Source organism: Miniopterus natalensis, chromosome 8 (assembly GCF_054644295.1).
Source record: "Miniopterus natalensis isolate mMinNat1 chromosome 8, mMinNat1.hap1, whole genome shotgun sequence".
NCBI classification, from domain to species: domain Eukaryota; kingdom Metazoa; phylum Chordata; class Mammalia; order Chiroptera; family Miniopteridae; genus Miniopterus; species Miniopterus natalensis.
Genome location: NC_142088.1, coordinates 3,582,737 through 3,597,858, shown reverse-complemented (window position 1 = coordinate 3,597,858; position 15,122 = coordinate 3,582,737). Strand labels below are relative to the sequence as shown.

At 51.2% G+C, this 15,122-nt stretch overlaps 1 protein-coding gene across 1 annotated transcript in view; it reads left to right on the top strand.

Annotated features, from left to right (window-relative positions):
* Positions 1-14,871, top strand: part of INPP5D (inositol polyphosphate-5-phosphatase D) — an 80,094-nt gene extending 65,223 nt beyond the window's left edge. Inside the window, exons 18-26 of the mRNA XM_016204613.2 lie at positions 2,530-2,611; positions 3,440-3,529; positions 5,937-6,050; positions 7,244-7,326; positions 9,428-9,515; positions 10,795-10,944; positions 12,228-12,324; positions 13,328-13,594; positions 14,169-14,871. Of these exons, the coding sequence (XP_016060099.1) occupies positions 2,530-2,611; positions 3,440-3,529; positions 5,937-6,050; positions 7,244-7,326; positions 9,428-9,515; positions 10,795-10,944; positions 12,228-12,324; positions 13,328-13,594; positions 14,169-14,871 (1,674 nt within the window). The remainder of the gene's footprint in view (positions 1-2,529; positions 2,612-3,439; positions 3,530-5,936; positions 6,051-7,243; positions 7,327-9,427; positions 9,516-10,794; positions 10,945-12,227; positions 12,325-13,327; positions 13,595-14,168) is intronic.
* The last annotated feature ends 251 nt before the right edge of the window (positions 14,872-15,122 follow it).

Below are 15,122 nucleotides of genomic sequence, written 5' to 3'. Positions count from 1 at the left end.
CTCATGAATCTGACGGTATTTACCTTCTGTTCAGGTATTCCAAGATTCCGAGAGGATTTAAAGTGTTATTTCCTTAACTGGGTTCTGAAGCTCACTTAGCAAATATATTTGCTAATCTGCCAAGTGAATCATCACTGAACAAGCTTCTTTGCTGTAGGACTTATCAGAGCCTTTGTGGGCTTATGAACACTAGCTCTCCATGAGGAAATGCAGGTGCCAAACCTGATTGGTTATGGACTACCGGTTAACATCGTTTGAAGCCACTTGTGTTCCAAGACACAGTGTCTGGGGAAAGATGCAATAAAGCATTTATTTATTCTTGTTTGACAGATATTTGCTGATGACCTGTGCAATCAAAAATCCACATACAACTTTTGACTTCCCAAAGACTTAACCACTAATAGTCTACTGTTAGAATTCTTACCGATAACATAAAGAGTTGATTAACATATTTTATATGTTATATGTATCATATACATATTCTTATAATTAGCTAAGCTAGAGAAAAGAAAATGATATCGAAAAATCAAAAAAGAAAGTACATTTATAGCATTGTATGTATCTATTGAAAAAAATCCATGTATAAGGGACTCCACACTTCAAATCTGTGTTGTTCAAGGGTCAACTGTAAGTATACTGAATGAGTCCATGTATAAATTCAAGAGTAGGCAAAATTTATCAATGGAGACGTTAGTCACAACAGTGTTCACCTCAGGAGGTGATAGTATTGACAAGGAAGGGATGGGGAACTGTGATGATGGAAATTTTCTAAATCTTGGTCTGGATAGTGGTTAAATGGGTATATACTAATGTAAAAATTCATTAAGCTATACATTTAAGATTAGTATACTTTACTGTATGTAAGTTGTACCTCAACTTAAATTTAAAAAAAAAGGCAGTCCCAAAGTAGAAGCAAAAAGAGAATGTTCTTAAAAAGAAAATTGGTTAAAAGAGAAAAATAATTGAAGGAAGGTGGCAGGGGTGGGCTCTTTCAGGATGAGCACTTTTACATTTGTAGGCAGAGGAGAGAGAGCTGGAACTTCAGGAGATAACGATATTGATTAAGGAGGATTATCAACATTGTCAGGTTGCCTTGTTTACCGCACCCAGTGGAAGTCTTGGTCACCAGTATATACATATTGTTTGGATGGATGGATGGATGGATGGATGGATGGATGGATGGATGATGGGTGGATGATGGATGGATGGGTGGATGGATAGGTGGATAGATGGGTGGATATGTGAATGAGTGGGTGGATGGATGGATGAATGGATGGATGGGTGGGTGGATGGATGGATGGATGGATGGATGGATGGATGGATGGATGGATGATGGGTGGGTGATGGATGGATGGGTGGATGGATAGGTGGATAGATGGGTGGATATGTGAATGAGTGGGTGGGTGGATGGATGGATGGATGGATGGATGGATGGATAAGTAGATAGATGGGTGGATATGTGAATGAGTGGATGGATGGATGGATGGATGGATGGATGGATGGATGGATGGATGGATGATGGGTGGATGATGGATGGATGGGTGGATGGATAGGTGGATAGATGGGTGGATGGATGGATGATGGGTGGATGATGGATGGATGGGTGGATGGATAGGTGGATAGATGGGTGGATGGATGGATGGATGGATGGATGGATGGATAAGTAGAAAGATGGGTGGATATGTGAATGAGTGGGTGGATGTATGGATAGATAAGTAACTGGGAAGATGGATGCGTGAGTGGGTGGATAGATGGATGGGTGGATGGGTGGGTGGATGGATGGATAAGTAGGTAGATGGATGGATGTGTGAATGAGTGAGTCAGGTGTAGTGGCTAGAGTATGTTATTAAAGTGAGTAGGTAGAAAAGATAAGCAGAGACTGGATTAAAATACAGGTAGAGGGGTTCATCTGAGTTAGAACAAAAGTAAAAGAATATAAAAATACAGGAGATGCTAGAAGAATGAGAAGGATAGGTGAGGGAGCACAGCCAGGTGAATCAATCTCGTTCTAAAGCAGGAGTCCAGCAAGTCTGACAGTGTGGGGCATGGCAATGGATCAGGACTTGGGGCAAGAGAAAATGGTTTAAAGCCTCCTACCGGGAGATTCTATAAAGAACCAATAGCAGATGAATCCAAGGGTTACCAAGGCCACGTGTTCATCTTTTCTTTTACTGACACATATATTTTAAAAGTTGCAGCATGCCCTAGCCAGTTTGGCTCAGTGGTTAGAGCATTGGCCTGTGGACTGAAGGGTCCCGGGTTTGATTCGGGCCAAGGGCACATACCTCAGTTGCAGGCTTGATCCCCTGCCCTGGTTGGGGGTGTGTGGGAGGCCACCAATCAATGTGTCTCTCTCACATCGATATTTCACTCTCTCTCACATTGATGTTTCTCTCTCTCATCAATGCTTCTCTCTCTCTTCCACTCTCTCTGAAAAACAATAGAAAAAATATCCTCAGGTAAGGATTTAAATAAAAATTTGTTTTAAGGCCGCATGCCTTTTTCAAAGCTTGTGACTTTGATTTGCAGATGAAGTACAACTTGCCCTCCTGGTGTGACCGAGTCCTCTGGAAGTCATATCCCCTGGTGCACGTGGTGTGTCAGTCCTACGGTGAGTGGCATGTTGGGAGGTTCAACTGCCCTAAACTGAAGGGCTCTGGTCTGTCCATCTGTAAAACAAGAGCGCTCCCTGCAGCCCTAGTCAGGTCACCTGAAGAAGTGGGTGCATCCTTTCCCATCTTGGGTGGCAACATGATATCTTCTGGTTTGGGTAAAATTTGAACTATGGAGCACTTTTTAAAAGAAATCCAGATTTATTTCTTTTGAAAATAGCATATGAGGTTTGAACTATATGAAAGTGGTATTTTTGTAGGTCAAAAATAGTCAAATATTGGAAATTCACATGGTTCCACCTAATACATACATTTGAGGAGATTTCAAGATAAATTGAATTAAACTGAAGAAAAAGGCATTTTTCTTCAATTTTAAATGCAATTTTAAAGTAAATAAGTATAGAAAATTTATCAAAATGATTAATGGCCCTCTCCTGATCCTTCGAGTCATTGTGGGATGGGGGAAGGTGCCATCTCTCTTACTGATGAGCCCAGTGACCTTAAACTCCCCTCCCACTCCGGACCGTGAGCTTCTCACCAATACAACAGACCAGAGAAATCTCCACGATTCACACTCCACGATCTACTTAAGAAGTCATGGGTCTTAGGAAAAACTAGCATGGGCACATTTTAGCCATGGGGGAGACAGTGCCACACACTATTCTGAGACTTTTGAGTGTGGTTGTGGAGGGTCAGTGGAACAACAGGTGTAAAACTTCTGGAGGCTTCCATCAGCGTGAGTTGATTTCTGCTGTGGGTTTTTCATCCTTGGTTTGACCAGAAGGATTTCCCCTTCCCTGCTCAGAAACGCCTTCCCTCCCCTGCAGGCAGCACCAGTGACATCATGACAAGTGACCACAGCCCCGTTTTTGCCACATTTGAAGCAGGAGTCACCTCCCAGTTTGTCTCCAAAAATGGTAAGTGGTAGGCAGTGTTTGCCCCTTGGACACTCATCTTCTGGTTGTAACAATCACTTGTCTGCATTAGAGGAAGGCTCCTCCTTCCAGCAAATCCATGGTCCATTGACCTGGTTTTGTCGTGTCCAAGTAACATCAGGATTTTAGTCCAGAACATTTTCTTGCTCTCTGTCGCAAATACATCAGCCTTTTAATCCTCAGTTCTAATATAGTCTTTAAAATTGGGTGAATGAGTGTTTTCTAAGGTGTGGTGTCTCTACCACCAAAGATGATTTTGGCTGGGACCTGGATGACTGTTTATTAGTAATGCATTTATCTTAATATAATATGTTTTAAGTTGACCTCTTCTGTATGAGGCAAACACCACCGATTTTCCATTTAGTCTTGTGATAGATTTTCTTATTTAAATACATTTATTATAGTTCAAAAAGTGAGTGTAAAGAAAATTTAAGTTGATATTAGTGCAGGTACATGGTAGGCAGCGATAGTAAAAATGGTAAGGATGGGATGCGATGGCTGAGTTTGGGGAAACACTAGAGTAAATAATACTTAGATTTACAGGTAAGTTTTCAAATAATCCAGCCCAATCTTGTTCACCAGGTCACCCTCATCCCAACAGGGGCCTGGTGTTCTCTCTGGTGTGTCCAGCCCTAAGCCTGGGTGACTAAGGAGCCCCTGTTATCACTTTCTCTGCCAACCCCGCACTTCTGTGGTCAGGAGACAGTCCAGACTCATTTAGGAAGGCTCAGCAGGGGGCTCAGTCCAGGTGGGAAACGCCTGTATCACTGTGTCCTTCGTGCTGTGATGACGTAGGTGAGGACAGTCTTCCTGGGACACTCTCACATCCTTAGCTCCAGCAATGTGACCTCCCCTCTCCCTGCAGCCGTGACCCACCATCCTGTCTCTTCCTAGCTCTGGCCACTGTGGCTTTCCAGAACCTTCCTCCCCTTCCTCACCTCTGACCCATCTCCCCTTTCTCTGAGTTCCTGCAGCATTGAGGGGTGGCCCCTGACATTGCACACTCAATGAGGACCCTCATCCTCAGTGCCGGGCTTGCCCCCCTCCACTGGACTCGGCCATAGTACATGCTCATAGCCACCCATGACCTGGATCGAGTGTTTTAGGGGGGAAAAAAAAGCAGATGTCATACATCATAGAAACTGACTGGATGGCGGTTGCCAGGGCCTGGACGGGGTGAGGGAAATGGGGAGGTGTGGGCCAAAGGGTATAAACTTTCAGTTATAAGATAAAGAAGTTCTTCCCTGGCCAGTGTGCCCAGTTGGTTGGGCACCGTCCCATGCACCAAAGGGTTGCTGGTTTGGTTACTGATTCCTGGTTCGATTTCAGCTCAGGGCACATGCCCAGGTTGCAGGCTCCATCCCTGATGGGGGTCATGCAGGAGGCAGCCAATCAATGTTTCTCTCACATCAATGTTTCTCTCCCTCCCTCTCCCTTCCTCTCTCTCTAAAAATCAATTTTAAAAAAATCTTTAAAAAAAGGTAAAGAAGTTCTGGGATTTTACTATTCCACCCGGTGACACCGGTGGTTATATAGCATTCAGTACTGTACACTTGAAATTTACTGAGAGGAGACCTTGAGCGATCTCAGCACCCCATAAAACCCACAAGAAACAAGTAACTATGTGAGGCGATGGATGTGTTCATTATCTTGACCTTGGCAATCGTTTCACAATGTATATATGTATAAAATCATCATGTCATACACTTTAAGTATATTTATCAATGCTTCTTCCATAAAACTGGGGGACAGAAAAAGATGGGAAGGAAGGATGGGAGAGATAGAGGAAGGGAATGTCTGTCCTTGCTCTGAGGGGCTAGAATGTGTAGGACAGGACAGAACACCTGTTCACACCAGCCTGCGGATGCTGGTAAAGGCCTCATCTCAATGAAGAGCGCTGACAGCAAGTTATCTGAGCATGAGCGAGTGGAAGGAGCTCGGAGTGAGGAGAGGCGGTCACTGTCCCCGAGGAAAGAAGAGCAGGGATCCCTCACGACCTGAACTCAGAAAGGAGATGGACTTGGGTATCCAGCCGCTGAGTCGTTAGACAAGCACTCTTTGCTGGAACCAATAGGGAGACTGAGGCAGCGAGCTTAAGGGCATCGCCTGAGGCCACGCAGCTCTAGTGGCAAAGCCAAGAGGAGCTCTGACCCTAGAGCACTCGGCTCTTTTCACTCTGTTCCCACCAGTTTGGTTTGCGGTTCATCATAGAGCCTGTGACCCCCATGGGGGTGCTCCATGTGGGTGGTGGGACTTCAGGGAAAACCTCTCTTCCCCTGGACTGTCTCCTCCCCTGGACCCCAAGAAGGAGCTGGGGCGGGGGGCTGGTTTGAAATGCTGCGTTGCCAGGCACACTGTGGAACCGACTCTCCGCTCTCACCTGCTCCAGGCCCCGGGACTGTCGACAGCCAAGGGCAGATTGAGTTCCTCAGATGCTTCGCCACCCTCAAGACCAAGTCCCAGACCAAATTCTACCTGGAGTTCCACTCGAGCTGCTTGGAGAGTAAGGGCCTGTGGGCTCCCCTCTGTTGATGGTGCTTTGCCCCGTTTCTCCTCTCTGGGATGGACTCGTGGATACACTTCAGGGGGGATCAGAAAAGTGGGGCTGCGGGTGGATGGTACAAGGGAACACTAGTCGTGTGGGGATCCCCCAGTGATCTGAGATGCCTCTGCTCCAGGGACAGGGCGGTCACTGCTGCACTGACCCCTCGGCTCCTTGTAGGCAACTGGGCAGCTGGATCCTTCCCTTGCCCCCAGAGTGTAGCCCACCTGAGGGTCCCCCCAAGCTAGGCTCTGACTGAACCAGAGGGTCCTGGGTGAGGGTCTGGAGCTCCTGGAGGCCAGTGTCAGGCCCTGAGCTGCCCACCCTTCCCCCGAGTCCTGTGCTCTGTCCTGCACCCCAGGCTCTTTCCCAGGGGGTCCAGAGCATCCGAGAGCAAGCTGGACATGACCAGCCTCTCAGCCAGCAGCAGTCAGCACAAAACACTCTTTCTAGGTGACATTTCTCGGCATGTCATCTAAAGCTGTTTGGTGGAAGAAGACCCATGTGGTGCCTAGCTCTCCTCGCCCAGATGGTCTGGGTGGTGGTGGTGGTAGCGGGGGCAGAATCAACTCAAGAGGAGGTGATGGGATGATGGAAGATTCCAGAAATCAGGAAGAAGACCTGTGCTCCCACCGCAGGCTGCCCCAGCCCCTCCCTTCTCCCAATCACCTGGGCTTGGACCCACCTTGTCCACGAACTGTTCAGGTCACAGTTCAGCTGTTTAGGTCCCAGTTCACGAGCAGGGGCAAAGCTCTTCCAAAAATGATGAGGATTTTTGTGTGGGTGTTTTCAATAAACTATCGAGACATTTGCATGCATTTCTATGGAAACAGCCTATTCGGAAGCTTAAATTAGCATTTCAAAAGGCTGCTGTCTTGAGTGGCGTGGGAGAGCTGTCTTGTTGCCTAATCTCCCTGCCTGCCAAGTGATGATTTCTCTGTTGCCTGGTTTGTTCCAAAGAGGAGCCAAAAAAGAGGGAAACCTGATTTTCCTAAAAATAACTAGACCCCAGTTGGCAAAAAACAGAATCCCAAACAAGCCTGGCTCCTGCACCATGCTGTGGCCCCACAGGAAGAAGGGGCAGGCAGTGTCTTCATCCGGGCCCTGGGAGTCTGTTCTGTTCACTAAAAACCAGCCGTCTTGTCCTCCGACAGGTTTCGTCAAGAGTCAGGAAGGAGAAAATGAAGAGGGAAGCGAAGGGGAGTTGGTGGTGAGGTTTGGTGAGACCCTTCCAAAGGTAATTCAGGAACAGGACGTCCCCAGGGAGGATTTTGCAATTACCCAGCGTGCTGGGCAGTGGCAGAGCTCCGACCAGACCTGTCCAGAGGGAGTGGGCATCCCAGGGGCCAAGTGTGGAGGAGGCCCCGCAGACCTGCCCACCCCTGGGGCAGGCCCTCTTCTAAGGTGGTTTGTGGCACACTTTGCAGTGATGGTTAAACATGAGCCTGTGTCTAGTGGCCCCAGTATTTCTGAATGGATTTCAATTCCCATCATGGATCATGGAAGAGATCTAGAGGTCACCTTGACTGACCACATGACTTTACAAAGAAGGAAACTGAGGCAGATCTCAGGGAGGTTTGTTCAGGGTCACATAACTCCAGTGACAGACCAGGACCTGCACCCCAAGGCCCCAATTTCCCCCAGTGCTCCTTCGCCTGGTCAGCCCTCGTTCAGAGGGTTGAATGAAGGAGCAGAGAGTAGTCCACGGGCTCCCACATGAACACTAAATGCAGAGAGCACTGGACGTGGCCGTGACCCGTGCGAGTAGAAGGTTATAATTAAAAACATGTAGGCAAACCTTAGTGGGAATACATTCATCCCTATGGCAGGAAAAAATGGTCTTCTACCTGGAACCCAGGGCTGTTTTTATGATGTTAAGTTGATGGTGGACATGTCTGGATGTTCATGCTGGATGCACAGCGGAGAAGGGCCTATCTGTCACCTAACGAGGGAGGGGTACACAGGGCATGTACAAGGCTGGGGAAATCTACCACATGGGGCAGGGGTCTCAGGCTTCCCCTGGGAGATTCCTCAGAGGTACCACCCGAGATGAGGTTTGAAGGATGGCCTTTAACGGGTGGAGGGACCCATCCACGCCCAAGGCTGGGGTGGGAGGCAGGCAGGTTTCAGGGGGCTGGGCTGCCCACTCCGGCATTATCTGTTCATTGGAACCAACTCTTGGGCCACACACATGAAGGCCATATCATCTCAGGAGCAGAGGCCGATGCCCAAATCTGTCTTCTAACTCACGTATATCTAATCAGTGCCCTCCACGAGGCAGGGGCGAACTGTCAGAGTCCTGGGGCTGTCTTCAGACACCTGAATCCTGGTGGCTCTGGGCTTTAAGGCGACATCCTGCCTTAACCAACCCCTGCTTCTTCTCCCGGATGCTCCCATGCAGCACCCAAATGGCTTATTTCCTCCTTTGTTCAGTTGAGAAGGATGCCAGCATCCCAGTCCCCGCAGCACCCTGTCCACTTCAGAGACCTCTAGGGCACCCTGTCCCCAACATCCTAACCACTTCCAAGACTTGGTGCTCCTGTCTCTGTCCCCTCCTTTCCACCCACTGTCAGCTCCCAGGGGTCTCCACTCCTCCTGTCTTCTTGCCCAAGCATCCTGAAGCCTGATGAATCTCTCTGGGGTGCCCGCCTCACCCCGGCATACTCTTCTTTATCTGGTCCACTCCCTGGTGTCAGTGGGATGAGCCCAAGCTCCTCGGCTCGGCTCCCAGCCCCTCCTCCATCTCCAGCCTCATCTGCTCCTACAACACCTCAGGGACCTCACTCCTCCTGCTCCCTGAAGAACAACACCCCCCCCACACACACACACCTCTCTCTCTGCCTCCTCTCTCTTCATTCTCCAAAATCCCTTCAGGGCACCCTGACGCTCTCCTGCCACCCCTCCATGGTGAGTGTCACCCACAGACATTTCTCCTTCAGACATCAGCCACCTTGCGCCCACTGCTGCCTGGGGTCGGGGAGTGGATACATTCAGACCTACTCTCGGGCCCCTTTCCCATTTGCTTAGCTGCCTGGCCCCACTGCCTAGGACCCCAGGGACCGCAAAGGGCTGGAACGGGGACAGTGAAGATGGGGCATATTTGGGATCAGGCCCCATCCCGGGGGCCAGGAGTGCAGGATGGGAGGGGACAGGAAAGGAAGTTAGGCAAGGTGTACCTATGGGTTCCTTCCCACTCCCTGGGCATGAAAAGCAGAGATTCAAATTCGTTTAATGACAACGTCTATAGGCCTGTTTTCTCCAGCATTCCCCTCCTCTGGGCTGGTGACCCTCAAAGATCCCAACTTGTCACCTCCAATCCCATGCCCTTCTCTTTGCAGCTGAAGCCCATTATCTCCGACCCCGAGTACCTGCTGGACCAGCACATCCTGATTAGCATTAAATCCTCTGACAGCGACGAATCCTACGGTAAGGGTCCCGCAGGTGCCACAGGTGCCACGCCTGCTGTTAGCTGGTGGGAGGCGGGGCATCTCCGTCGCAGATAACAAAGAAAAGATCCACCGGCGGCCTCACTCCCCTCTACACACTCCTTTTTATTTTGATCTTGCACGTCCGCCCTGGTGCACAGGCACGTGCAAATTTCTGCGTTTCTAATCGTCACAGAGACACCATTTGTAGTCTGCTCTCCTCGCCTCGAATGAGACGAGACCCATGTGCCACGACCCTCCCGCATGGTCTCCATGGTGGCTGCTTTCCACGGCTTCGTAATACCCCGTGGATTGGCTGTGCCCTCATATTTCACAGGCGTCTTTATCACCGTCATTGAGGCCCTGCCAGTTACTTGTGCTCGTGTTCTCCGTGGTGCTGAGACGGACCTCTGGGGACATTTTTTATTCCCCTGAGGCTACATTTTATAATTCTTTTGGATCGTCTCTTTAGCATGAGTCCCCTCGTTTGCTGGTCAAATGGTATAAACATGCTGGCAATTCTTGGCCCCTGTTATCAGACTGATTGCGGGAAAGGCCTCGTCTCGCCAGGTCGACCTCGCCGTGTCGCGGGGCCCAGGGTCCCTGATCCTAGGAGGGGACCTTTCTCTCCCTTCATTCCGCCTAACTCTGCGCTGAGAGTCTCTTCATTGCCTTTATTTGCATGCTCGGTGGCTTGCTCGCTGAATGAGTTTCCATTTATTGAAATGAACCAGCTCCGGGCCTTTTTGTGTGAATGACTGTTTGGGTTATCTGCCTACTTAGCTGCTGGGGTTGAATTTGGAGGAGTTCCTCCCGAGTTCAGATACAATCCCCGCTTTGTGAGGCTGACTCCAGCAAGCCGTCCCAGTCAATCTTCTCATCTTCATGGTTTTTTTCTCTGTAGAACTTTTAAACTTTTACATCCTCTTATCTATCCATCTTATTTTGTCATTTCTGACATAGCTCCGAATCTTGAAAGGTTGTCATTCCCTCCAGCCCACAGATTAGTATTTAACTCTGTTTTTCTGCTGGATTGTCTATGATTTAACTTTTTTTCATATGCACTCATCTACATGGAGTTCGTTTGCTGTCAGTTTTGAGATGTTCCCCCAGATTGCTAAGGAGTTGTTCTAAAAGGTTTATTCGATGATCCCTGTCTTGGCCATTGTCTTGAATGACAGTCTTTGGTGGTACAGCTGACTCTCCAGGCCAAATTCGCGGTGTTTCTCCTGCGAAACGGCGGGGTCTTGACGTGACCCTTGTCCCCTCCGTGTCCCTAGGCGAGGGCTGCATTGCTCTGCGGCTGGAGGCCACGGAAACCCAGCTCCCCATCTACACCCCACTCACCCACCACGGAGAGATGACGGGTCACTTCCGGGGGGAGATCAAGCTGCAGACCTCCCAGGGCAAGACGAGGGAGAAGCTGTACGGTAAGTGGGCACGGCGCCCATGCCCAACCTGCGCCCGCGCAGCGCTGCGGGTTAGGGACAGGAGTGAGGTCCTCTCAGCAAAGCTGTCCAATACCCTCTCTGAGAGCCAGGCATCATCTTTGTTTGGTAGATGGGGAAACTGAGGCACAGAGAGGTTAGGTGATTGGCTGAAGGTCAGAGGCTGAGTAAGCAGCCAGCCCAAGGTGAAGTGCAGGTGCACCCAGGGCCAAGCTGGAATTTGTAAACGTACGGGTCCTGCCTCACCTGGACAGTGAGACCGCAGGGCTCGCTACATGTGGACCATCTGGTGCCCTCAGCTCCTCGGTGGGAGCTGGGCCATCGGGGATGTTGCCTCCAACGAATGTGGCCCCCCTTCTGCCCTGTGGGAGCGCCTTTCTCTAGCAGGACTGTGGGTTGGAGTGAGGGGGCCTCAGTACCTCTGCAACCACAGGTCAGAGTCAAAAATGAACACAGGGTCCCAGCTGCCCTTTAAGCCCTCGAAGAGGTTGGCTTTCGTACCAGATGCCCGGTGGAGCCACCTTCTTATTTGTTTTATTTGGATCTGCCAAGAACAGTTGGGCTGTTTTGTCCCTTGCCGACACCAACTAGTTGGAGATGTCACATGAAATGACGCCTGTGGGTCAAATGTGCCAATTCTCCTCCCTCTAAAGTAGGGGTGGGGAACCTTTTTTCTGCCAAAGGCCATTTGGATATTTATAACATCATTCACGAGCCATACAAAATTATCAACTTAAAAATTAGCCTGCTGCCTGGCCGGCGTGGCTCAGCGGTTGAGTTCAACCTATGACCCAGGAGATCTTGGTTCCGTTCCCCGTCAGGGTATATGCCTGGGTTGCGGGCTCGGTCCCCAGCAGGGGGCGTACAGGAGGCAGCCAATTGACGATTCTTTCTCGTCATTGATGTTTCTCTCTCTCCCCCTCACCTTTCCACTCTTTGAAATCAATAAAGATATATATATTTTAATTATTTTTTTTAAAAATTAGCCTGCTATATTTGGTCAAACATTTAATTAACTCACCCTAATGTGATGGCTGGAACTGCTTCTCTTTGGTGAGATCTTGGCAGGGCCAGACCAAATTAGTTATGGCAAGCATAACTAATCAGTCATGGAACTCAAATGAGGCGTCAGGATTTGCTCGGCCCACCTCCCCAGGCAGCAGGTGACCGCTGTCAGCTCCAGCATGTCAGTGGGGACCTCTGCCGCCCTGGCCCAGACCTGGACGCAGGCCCCTCACGTACTCCTTTCTGCCCTTTCCTTGCAGACTTTGTGAAGACCGAGCGGGATGAATCGAGTGGGCCCAAGTGTCTGAAGAGCCTCACCAGCCACGACCCCATGAAGCAGTGGGAACCTGCCATCAGGTGAGCAGGGGGGTGCCAGGGGTGCACTAGACTAGCTGGCTTTGCAGACCAGGACCCAGGGAAATAAGTGGATTGCAGAGAAACCGAGGACCTGGAGGAAAAAAATCACAGCAAGGAGAGGCCCTGTCCTGCCTCCGGCCCAGAGGCTTCTGACCACTAACCCGTGGCTCTGGGGCATTAGTGTGACCAGATGAGGCCTGGGAAACTCCTCTGTGTTGGAAACTTCAGTTCTGTTCAACAAAAGTGTTGAACACCTACTATGTGACAAGTTATAGAGAAACCAAGGCAGATTAGGTGCTGTCCCTGACTTAGGGACTCACAGCCTAGGACAGATGCCCTCTCCAGGGTGTGTATGGAAGGCAACCGATCGATGTTTCTCTCTCTCTATCTCCCCCCCCCGCCCCCGTCCTCTCTCTAAGCATGTCCTCAAAGGACAACACTTTTGTCACCGAGAGGCAGTACAGTGTTTGTGTCTCAGGTCACCTCACCTGGGTCTGAGCCAGCCCCTCAGCAGCTTTAAATTGCAGTTACTCTCACCACTGTCCCTCCCACTTCCTTCTTACCTTCCTCCTCAGATAGGCCTGCCACCCTATGCCCAGGGGGTCCCAAAGCTCCTGCCAGTCCATCTCAGCCTCCTCGTGACTCTCATCCAGACTTCGGCACTGTGTAAATGCTGCTCGTCTCAGTCGCTGAGCTTGTTTTGTTTGTCTCCCCCACCAGATCTGAGACCCATGAGAACAGACTGTGGCTGCCTCATTCACAAGCATATTCCCTCTGCCAGGCTCAGGGCCTGGTGCTCGCGAGGCACTCAGGAGCTATTTTGTTGTATGAATGAATGAATGAATGAACAAATGAATGGATGAATCTACTGCCCGAAGAGCAAAGGAGTTGAGGAGATCCTGAGGGGTCCTGAGGATCATCAGAAGACACCGTCCTTAGGCTGGGACCAACCTGGAGGAGGGAAGGGAGACCCGAGGTGTGACTTTGTGTGTCTCCCCCACAGGGTTCCTCTCTGCAGTGGCTCCAGCATCACTGAAATCATCAACCCCAATTACATGGGGGTGGGGGCCTTCGGGCACATGAAGCAGGCCCTGTCCCCTGAACAGCAGCCCACAGCCTGGAGCTATGACCAGCCGCTCAAGGACTCTTCCCTGGGACCTGGCAGGGGAGAGAGCCCCTCAACACCACCCTCCCAACCCCCTTTGTCACCCAAGAGGTTTCCATCTTCTACTGCAAGCCGGGGCCCCTGCCCCAGGACGCAGGAGTCAAGGTGAGCAAGATAAGTAAATAGGCCTGCCCCTGAGCTCAGCCCTGGCTGCATCTGCGCCTCTAGTTCTCAGAATGTGTTGATAATATTTTTGGACTCTCATCATCCATAAGAAACTTAGAGGAAGAAAAAACAGCCTCATTTCCTCTCCTTGTAAAATGAATACAAAAGCCACCTTGACGGGTGCTGAGGGGCCTTTTTAGCAGAGATGGAAACAGCAAAGATGAGTCATTGATCGGCTGCCTCCTGCTCACCCCCTGCTGGGGATCGAGCCCGAAACCCAGGCACGTGCCCTGACCGGGAATCCAACTGTGACCTCCTGGATCCTAGGTCGATGCTCAACCCCTGAGCCACACTAGCTGGGCTCCTTTCATTTTTTAATTGAGGTGAAACTGGCCGTTTCATAAACTGGCCGTTTGAAAGTGAACAATTCAGTGGCACCCAGTATCTCACAATGTTGCGCCACCACCACCTCCACCTAGTTCCATTTCTGTCACTCCCGGAGAAAAGCCCATGGGCGTCAAGCGGTCACCCCTCGTGTTTTCCCCATGTCTCCTCTCTCCTCTCTCTCCCCCAGGCCCGGTGACGTGGGGAAGAACGTGGTGGAACCTTTGCCCCCGGAGGACCCCAAGCTGACCAAGCCCGAGATGTTCGAGAACCCGCTGTACGGGTCTGTGAGTTCTTTCCCCAAGCTGGTGCCCAGGAAGGAGCAGGAATCGCCCAAAATGCTGAAGAAGGAGCTCCCGCCCTGCCCTGACCCAGGAACCTTGGCGTCCAGCGTCCTGGTCCCCAAAGCCCAGGAGGCCGAGGGCTGCAAGGGGACCGGCAAGCCGGGGCCCGCACCCGCTCCCGCGCCCGCGCCCTTCCTCAGCCCCACGCCCCGGCTCCGCTCCTTCACTTGCTCGTCCCCTGCCGAGGGCCGGCCGGCCGCCCCCGGGGACAAGGGCCAGGGAAAGCCCAAGGCCCCTGCCAGCACCCAAGCCCCGGTGCCAGCCAAGAGGCCCGTCAAGCCCTCCCGGTCGGAGCTGAGCCAGCAGGCCCCCCCCACCCCGGCGCAGCGGCCGCCCCTCCCGCTCAAGAGCCCGGCGGTGCTGCACCTGCAGCACTCCAAGGGCCGTGACTACCGGGAGAACACGGAGCTCCCCCACCACGGCAAGCACCGGCCTGCGCCCGAGGACCCGCCTCTCAGCAGGGCTGCCATGCAGGTGCGCCGGGGCACGGGGGTGACGCGTGGGCTCGTGCATGTGACACCCCCACACCCGGGAGGGGTGTGCATGTGAGCTCATGTGCATGTGTGTGCCATAACCTACCGTGCCCCGGAGTGTGCTCACGTGCACGCACACAGGCTTGCATGCGTGTGAGTGTGAATGTGCGTGATCCCATGACCCAGCCCAGGAGTGGGTTCCAATAAACAGTGGTTCTAGGAACTGCTCCCTGAGCAAGGGGTGGAGTCGGGATTGGAACCCAGGCCTGTTGTGTGAGGCCCAGAGGAGTAAGGCTCCATAAATACAAGAGCCCCGATCGTTTACAT